The sequence below is a fragment of the Gouania willdenowi genome, chromosome 24 (assembly GCF_900634775.1).
Source record: "Gouania willdenowi chromosome 24, fGouWil2.1, whole genome shotgun sequence".
NCBI classification, from domain to species: Eukaryota; Metazoa; Chordata; class Actinopteri; order Blenniiformes; family Gobiesocidae; genus Gouania; species Gouania willdenowi.
In genome coordinates, this window is record NC_041066.1 from 12,802,058 (window position 1) to 12,810,726 (window position 8,669).

At 36.3% G+C, this 8,669-nt stretch overlaps 1 protein-coding gene and 1 non-coding gene across 3 annotated transcripts; one reads left to right on the top strand and one right to left on the bottom strand.

Annotated features, from left to right (window-relative positions):
- Window positions 1-1,219: 1,219 nt before the first annotated feature.
- trnat-ugu (transfer RNA threonine (anticodon UGU)) lies at window positions 1,220-1,292 on the bottom strand. Its single transcript has one exon. It is a non-coding gene; the product is annotated as a tRNA-Thr (tRNA).
- Window positions 1,293-1,354: 62 nt separating this feature from the next.
- On the top strand, window positions 1,355-6,906 carry LOC114457452 (cholesterol 24-hydroxylase-like). 2 transcript variants are annotated; one of them, XM_028439267.1, is made up of 15 exons: window positions 1,356-1,595; window positions 1,678-1,755; window positions 1,935-2,016; window positions 2,210-2,283; window positions 3,040-3,126; window positions 3,290-3,428; window positions 3,527-3,637; window positions 3,722-3,884; window positions 3,985-4,050; window positions 4,216-4,288; window positions 4,401-4,485; window positions 4,635-4,745; window positions 5,985-6,073; window positions 6,195-6,261; window positions 6,351-6,906. In XM_028439267.1, exons 1-15 carry the CDS (start codon window positions 1,447-1,449, stop codon window positions 6,498-6,500), a joined length of 1,524 nt encoding a protein of 507 aa, XP_028295068.1. In that variant the 5' UTR covers window positions 1,356-1,446; the 3' UTR covers window positions 6,501-6,906. The 2 variants fall into 2 exon arrangements, with proteins under 2 accessions (XP_028295069.1, XP_028295068.1); XM_028439268.1 differs by lacking the exons at window positions 5,985-6,073; window positions 6,195-6,261; window positions 6,351-6,906 and adding an exon at window positions 4,890-5,471 and having other exon boundaries at window positions 1,355-1,595.
- The last annotated feature ends 1,763 nt before the right edge of the window (window positions 6,907-8,669 follow it).

An 8,669-nucleotide genomic window follows, 5' to 3' on the forward strand; every position in this document is an offset into this window, starting at 1 on the left:
CCCTTGGATGGGTTTGTAATCCTGTGTGTAATGGGAGACAAGGAACTGTGTTTCTTGTCTCCCACTAAAGCTTGGTGGTCAGTTGGCCCTAAATTAGCCATAAGGGACTGTTTTCATATTTCTATTTTCTACTTGAAACATTCCTTGTAATACTTTTACTATGGCGCTGACATTCTATATCAGTGGTGTCAAACTCATTTTAGTTTAAGGGCCAAATACGGACCAGTTTGATCACAAGTGGGCCACAGGTTTTAGGCAAGAAAAGAAACAATTTTAATAATAATGTGCCCAAGTTTGCACTTCCAGTTATACATTAGACATAAAGTACAGAAGGCATCATAATATCTGAGCAAAAAGTGACAGATGTCCTTTGATTTATTTATTTTTTGACCAATTTACATTTTTTGGGGGAGACTGTGAATTAATTTGTGAAAAATAGTAAAATTTAGAGTTCTTTCGACAGCATTTTACAACTAAATTATTTGGTCATTGACACAATGATTCGTGTTTTTTCTGATATATATATTTTTTTATTTATATTCATTCTTTTGCATATATATATATATATATATATAATTTTTTATTTATATTCATTCTTTTCTTACATAATGGAATATGTATGTTGTAAATCAGGGGTTCTCAGCTGGTTTCACCCTGGGACCCATATTTTGCCACGGTCATTAATTCGCGACCCACTTTTTCTTTTTAGAATTCTTCAGAGCAAATTTAGTTTTTCAAAAATAGCTGAAAACACACATACAAAATATTTTTTAAAACATACATCTATATATTTTCGTGTGTAACATGCCTTTCACAGCATGCCTGTCAAAAAAAAGTCTACTTCAAAATAAAAGACAAGTCCAACATGAGAGACATTAAGTATTTATTTATGGTCTGCTCTCCGCGACCCACCCAGTACTGGTCCGCGACCCACTTTTGGGTCCCGACCCACCAGTTGAGAATCACTATTGTAAATGACAAACACAAATATATTTTATTATATTATATTATTGACTGTAAGAATATTCTGTTCAATATTCACCTTGGGTGAGATTATTAGAAATACTTTTACTTGAATGAGATTGTAATCAAATGCAAGTACAAGTGATACATAAAACACTCAAGTGCAAGAGAAAAGTACTCGAAGTAAAAGTTAAATTAAATGTAAACCATTTATATTTAAATTCAACAACGATGAAAAAACAACATTCCGTTCACGAGGCCCCAGCGAGGATCGAACTCGCGACCCCTGGTTTACAAGACCAGTGCTCTAACCACTGAGCTATGGAGCCCGCGATGCCTACTCGGGTGTACAGTTTGCCTATTAAACAGTGACAAAGAACGTGGTAATAAAGTGGGTTGGACTTTACACAGTCAGGTCAGGTGAGACTCTACACGGTCAGGTCAGGTGAGACGCTGCTGTTTGCGGTCAAACACTTGGTAATAATGGCGTTTTTCAGTTTGTTCTTGTCATTCGCTCCTCACGTACTGCTGTTTACTCTCGTTTTGCTGCTCATTGCGTTCATCGGCTGCTGTTTGTACATCAAACGCATTCATATGAAATATGACCACATACCCGGGCCGCCAAGGGACAGGTACGTTAAATAATATTATTCATAAGAACGTCAATGCTTTTGCTTTAGCTTCTGAAATAATGTTTTTTTTTTTTTTTTACAGTTTCTTCTTTGGCCACGCTTCCATGTTTGTGAGAATCATGAACAGTGGTGAACTTATGCACGACACGTTTCTGGAATGGTAAATTAATGGCAAAACGTTTGAATTTCCAAACGCGCGCTGTGTGTAAAAGTATTTCCATATACAGTTAGTGAGGCTGAACCACGTCACTGTTGATTGATGTTTTTATTTGAACTTTCAACACATCATGCAATGATCCGTTTCTTAATCTAACTTTGAAAATCAATTGTCATTCGCAGGGCTGAGACATATGGACCCGTTTACAGAGTCAATTTTGTCCATTTTGTTTTTGTGTGTGTCTACTGTCCGGAAACAACCAAGGTAAAGTGGAGCGTAGTTCGTGAATTGCATCATAAACAGTGTGGAACCACACACACACACACACACACACACACACACACACACACACACACACGCACACACACAAAGGAAGATTAACCTGTTCATTACATGTCCCTGCAAGTTCTTTATAACGCAGATGAATGTGTTTTGATGCATTTTGTTTCCATCGCAGGAAGTCTTGATGTCCTCAAAATACTCCAAAGATAAATTCTTGAATAGCAGGCTTTTCAACCTGTTTGGTGAGAGGTACTGTACATTCATGAAAGTCAGAAGTATTTGTTTACTATATGTGTGTGTGTTTTTTTTCTAGATATAATTGCAACTTCGCAGTTTGAAGGGTTATGGGTTCTGCCTGCACTACTAAATGCAAAATGTGCACATTGTCCCCGAATTTGGTTAATTTCTATTGCAGTTATCCAATATATTTATTTATTTTATTTTTGTGAGAGCATTAAAATACAGTGCACACTTTCAGACATACATTTGTACATTGGTGCATCTTTTGCCACTCACAAGTAAGATTTTTATGCTACAAAACAAGGGACAAAAGACAGAAAGTTAAGTGAATTACTTCAGAAAACTGGAAAGTCCCCAGAGAGTAATACAAACCAATTATTAGGCCTAATAGGACATCCAACAATAAATTATACACCCAGAATTACAGTCATCCACCCACTTCCTTCTGTCTGTGAACGGTTAACATATTTGAGCCACTTTGTCCACAACTTAAAAAATGTGTTTTTCTGAAAGCGAAGAGAGATGGTGATCCTTTCCATAAGATAAATGTCCAATCTAATCCATGTTTTTTAAAATAATAAATTGTAAAAAGTGTCAGTGCTCGCACTTCAGGCGTTCACACAACTTCCAAAGATTAAACTCTTAACTCAGGTTTAGCGACACTAACTTCCACCAAAAGCTATTCAAAACTTTATTCAATTCAGGTGAAACGTTGGTGAAGTTTGTACGTTAAGGTGTTTACTTTTTCATTTGTGTGTTTTTGAGGTTTTTTGGGAATGGCCTGGTAACCATTGTTAATCACGAGCAGTGGTACAAACAACGCCGGATAATGGACCCGGCTTTCAGCAGTTTGTGAGTTACATTTCCATCTTTTTTTACTTAATTTATTGTTAAACGTGTTGCAGATTGTGTGTGTATAAAACCTTTTCACCTAGTTTGTAGAATGATAAAAATGTTCTACAGGTTTTACTGGTTTTGTCTTGACTGGGCTGCTCCATTATATTACTGCTTGCAGGTATTTGAGAGGTTTGATGGGCAGCTTCAATGAGGAGGCGGAGAAACTAATGGACAAACTTTCCAATATTGCTGACACTAAATCAGAGGCCCATTTGCTTGAACTTATCAACCGTGTAACCCTTAATGTGATCGCTAAGGTATTGCTTCTTTGAAGAAGACGACTATGTCAGAAATTTAGATGTCGATTGTCTAAACACTGAGTTTTCAGAGGTTTTTGGTTTTTCTTTACATTTAGATTGCTTTCGGCGTTGATTTAGAACACCAAAAGAACGCCTCACTCTTTCCAAAAGCCATTGAGATATGTTTGAAGGGAATGGTGTACCAAATAAGGGACTCCTTTTTTCTGGTAGTACTTGAAAGACTGAAAGTTTGACTGTATTGATACTGATTTCAAAGCAAATAAAAAAAATACTTCAATCCATGTGTACAGTTTAAGCCCCGAAACTGGCAGTTTATAAAAGAAGCCAGAAAAGCGTGTCGCCTGTTGCGTACAACTGGAGAGAAGTGGATTGGTGAGAGAAGGAAAGCCATGTTGAACGGTGAAGATGTTCCCAAGGATATCCTCACTCAGATCATGAAAGCAGCTGGGAAAGGTAGTGAATGCTGACGGTCTGTGGTTTATGAGATATTACATTTAAATACAGCTGTGATAGTGGATTTAAAACAAGACTGTGGCTTTTTCTTTCTTTACAGAGGAAACCACGTCTACAGAATATGAAGAGATCATGTTGGACAACTTTGTGACTTTTTTTATTGCAGGTGATTTACAAACTATGCTGTCAAAAAACATTAAGCTCTGAGGAACCTTTTAGAAACATATTTCAAGAACTTTATCAACTTTGCTATGAAGGTCCACTTGGCAGCTTTTTTTAATGTTTTTTTTTTTGTCAAATCTCTCCTTTTGTTTAATGTCTAATTTAAAAGGACAGGAAACAACAGCCAATCAACTGGCTTTTTGCATCATGGAACTTGGACGCCACCCTGACATCCTACAGAAGTACGAAATATTCATCTTGGTTGAAATACCGTAGTTGCATTTCTGGCCAGTAAGACTTGGTTTCACCAATACTTTCTAGAGTGTTTTTTTTTTACTTCGTTTCTAATTCTAGAGTGAAAAAAGAGGTGGATGATGTAATTGGGATGAAAAAGGATGTCAGTTACGAAGACTTGGGCAAGCTGCAGTACCTCTCACAGGTACATTTCCTTAAAATATAGAGTAGAGCTGGAATTGTATGAACTGCGTGCTAAATCTCATTCTAGCGTCTTTCCTTAGTTACCATTTCATTTGACTATTTCATTACTTAATTCTCCTTTCTGTACTTTACCAACTCCAACTGTTTCAGGTGCTAAAGGAGACTCTGAGAATGTACCCGACAGCTCCAGGCACTTCTCGAGACGTTGGGCAGGACATGGTCATCAATGGCATCTCCATTCCTGGTGGAATTACTTATGTTGTGAGTTTTTGTCAAATATATGTAAGGAAATAATAATAATGCATTGGATTTTGATCAAGTTTGCCCAGAAGTGAAACCTATTCATCTTTTGACCTCAGTGTGAGGGGGCGCTAGCGCACCATCTATGTCTTTTTCACTGCACAGCTCTACTGCGGTGCGTGCCAGGGCCAATCGCTCACTGAAAACCTGGAGTCCACCAGACGTACACGCAGTCAAACGAGTGCGAGAGTGGAAGATAGTTCAAGGCTCCTGTGGACTTCCCTTTTGAGGAAACATACTTTTTGACTGTTAATTATTTAGTGATTACGTTTCAAAATGTTTATTTTCATGTTCGTTTGACCGTTCGCTATTTAGACTGGACGGATGGGACCCAGAAGTTATTGGCTGTATTGAAAGCATACGGCGAAAAATTCACATTTCTTCGCGGATACGGCATTAGAAACGCTGATATTTTCACCACGTGCTATAGAACGAAATGCGCACCGTGGATGTACATGTTGAACACAAACAGAGCCATTTAGAGAGAGAGTTGCGACAACGGAAGTGTTCTCTACACACGCATTTCAACAACCTGTGGCGGAGTGTGTGCGTGTGCGCGGCTGAGGCGGAGGAGATAGAGTCCCACATGGCAACAAAATAGAGAGCCACACACATCTCAAAACACGCCCTCACCACACATAAGGTATTTATAGTAAAAAATATACTAAATTATTAAAAAAAAAAAAACCTAAACAATATTTATACAAAAAATACACTAAAATTACAACAGAAATGCACAAAACTACACCAAGAAAGATACAAAAATATACAAAATGACTCCACAATCACACTACTGGTACTTTTATGGTGTTTTTGTTTTTATGTGCACATTGTTTTTTTTTTTTGTTTTTTTTAGGAATACATAAAACACGATTGATGTTAAATATGACAAGTACTGGTAGCATTTTGAGTAGAAATCCAGTTGATTTCAAAAGATTAACCTACTGGAGCAGAGCTTCTAATGGAAACTCATTGGATAGATTCTTAACATCATTAGCGTTAGCTCTGCTTTGTAAGGCTCAGGAGACCCAAATGGAAAATTCATGCAACACAAAGATTAGCTGATTATCACGTTTTAACATCTATTTGAAAAAACTAAAGATAACCTCTGGCATTAATAGGAATTACAGCTGTTCTAATACAAAGGTTTTTGAAGCATTTAATACCCTTGTAAATTATTATAAGTGTTCTTTATTTCAGTTCAGCTCCTATGTGAGTGGGAGATTAGATCAATTCTTCAAGGACCCGCTTACTTTTGATCCAGACAGATTTCACCCAGATGCTCCAAAGTAAGTAGCATTCAGGTTTCAGGTTTTTCACATTTGTTCCAACATCAGAACAAACATTAATGCCTCTCACACGAGGAGGAAAAGTGCGCAATGACCTGTTATATCCTATCTGATTCCCAAGGCCTTATTACTGCTATTATCCCTTCTCCCTGGGCCCACGGGCATGCCTGGGACAGAACTTTGCTCAGGTGGGTGTGACTAAAATAATAATTGAACACAAAGGCCGGCAACACCCACAAACAATGAGTCAACTGCATGGGTGGTGCTGCGTTTTCAGATGGAGGCAAAAGTCGTCATGGCCAAGTTCCTCCAGCGCTTTGACTTCACCCTCAAACCGGGACAGACGTACGATATCATGGATACTGGCACGCTGAGGCCCAAGAGTGGAGTGCTTTGCTCTGTGGCACACAGGAAGTTCAAAGAATAAATGATTCGAGGAGTTTTGTCCCTAAAATGTACAAGAAATAGTTTTATCAGTGTAGTGATTATGGCTTGTTGTGTTCTTGGATTTTACTAAACTATATATTCTTACCTCCTTTACATCTAAAAATATTAACAATAGTGTTTTCTAACAAAGTTGTTGGGGTTTGTGTAAAATCAAAATGTAATTTGTTGATTCTTCTCAGCAAAAAAAAAAAAAAAATCAGGACACGGGGATACAAAAATCTTCTTGTATATACATTTTGTTTTGAAAAGTAATACTGCATATAGTAATTGTGATGTGTTTATTTACCTTTCTTAAACTTCTAATAAATGACCTACCAGTGGTGCCTGTAGCTCAACCATGTGAAATATTACAAAATTTATTAAAAAAAAAGATCTGAGAATGTAAATCTGCTGGTCTTTTACATTTTCTTTAATATTGTATTGAGTTTGAACATTTTTTTAATGATCTCAGCCACTTAAAAAAAGGACATTGATGTAAACTGACATAACGCATTTATTCATCTAAATGACAATATGATTAAATAAAATAATATGGAACATCAGTGCTTCATTTTTCCATTTCTCTTCCTGAGATCGCCTTTATCAAGCAGCTTATTATTATGAAGCGAACATGCAGGGAAAATTAAAAGTGGATTATGGCTTTACCGATCCAATATTAATATCAGATATCAGTCGAATATCAGCAAAAAAATGCGTCTAAAATTTCAGACGGTGCTCCAATACTTTAATAAATGGGTGAGTTTTTCCGTCATACCTGCTTTTGTTGTCTATTGTTCTCTGAGTAATATGAATTCATGTTGGGTGTGGGATACATATGTATGTGTATATACGTATATATGCATATGTGTGTATCCATAAAATGAAGAGTCCGTCCTTAAGACTGCTCTACTGTAAAGTGCCTTGAGATACCATTGGTTATGATTTGGCGCTATACAAATAAAAATTGATTGATTGATTGATAATATCACTTAATCAAGCCTTTTCTAACATTCCACACTACAAAATAAGTAATAAAAGTCTGCAAGATTCACGCCTATAATGTATCGGCGTAATATTGGTATCGACCAATAACCCAAAGTTGCAATATTGGTAATGGAAGTGAAAAAGTTGAAAAAAAATAAAAAAATAGGAAGTGAAAAAGTTGGCACACCCTTAATGTGCATAGATGTGGTTTCCTTATTTCAACCTGTGATGGATTGGTTTTCCATATAAGATCACTTTTGGGTTGTTCTTTGTCTCAATTGCAGTGATTGTGTTAAAAACTAAAAGTGTCAAACTTTACTGAATATGTGTTTCCCAAATGTAAAAAAATAATAATGTTGACAGGTGAAACCAGATTTTTCAACAGTGGTTGGTTCGAAAATGTTGATATTCAGGGCACAAAACTCCTGTCCAGAGTCTTTGTTGAGGCAGTAGAAGCATAATACTCTACACTATGGGTTCTGAACTAAAATGGGTCGAGGATTAGTTTTCTTTAAATTGACCAGTTGGCTGTGTATAATTCCTAAAAAAATTGATGACACTGGCTGTACTTTTTTCTGTAATTCTCCCAAGTTTCCTATAAGTGTGGTTTTCTTACAAATTGCTAGTCACGAGTTAAAATTCAAGTTCAAGTTTGTTGTTTTCAGTCTTTTGGTGTGTAGTTATTAGAAATGATGTTTAATCCCAAAGAGCTGCCAAAGTTCTGTTTCTTAAGCTGTAAAAAAAAAAAAAAAAAAAAAAAAAACTTTGAATCACATAGGGTGAGTTTATTCCTGACTAGGAATTCATACAAGTAAACACCATAGCTATATTCTTTGTGTGTCTCTATTTGCTTTCTTCTGCAGGACCAAAGGTGTGTTTGTTAATCGAGTAAAGAACTCAACTCAGACTAGTCCCACTTGGTTCTTAACCGTATTGGAGATACCGAACCCTGTAAGCTTCATCAGTGCATTCACTGAATTAGATAAATAATTGAAAAAAAAAAAAAAAATTGATTTTTTTTTTTTTTTGTGTGTGTGCCCCCCAAAACATACAGTAAGTATGTATTTTATTACAAAACACACGTAAGCCTGGGACAATTGTTTGCTTAATTCAAGTCGCTTTGATTTTTTTTTATTTATTTTTTTTAATTGTTTTTATTTATACAATCACACAGTACAAATCACGT

Excerpts from the sequence above, each read along its gene's own strand:
- LOC114457452 (XM_028439267.1), top strand. The coding sequence starts at position 1,447 with ATGGCGTTTTTCAGTTTGTTCTTGTCATTCGCTCCTCACGTACTGCTG. Across the intron at positions 1,596-1,677 it reads CCCGGGCCGCCAAGGGACAG|TTTCTTCTTTGGCCACGCTT; the intron begins GTACGTTAAATA and ends TTTTTTTTACAG. Across the intron at positions 3,127-3,289 it reads GACCCGGCTTTCAGCAGTTT|GTATTTGAGAGGTTTGATGG; the intron begins GTGAGTTACATT and ends TACTGCTTGCAG.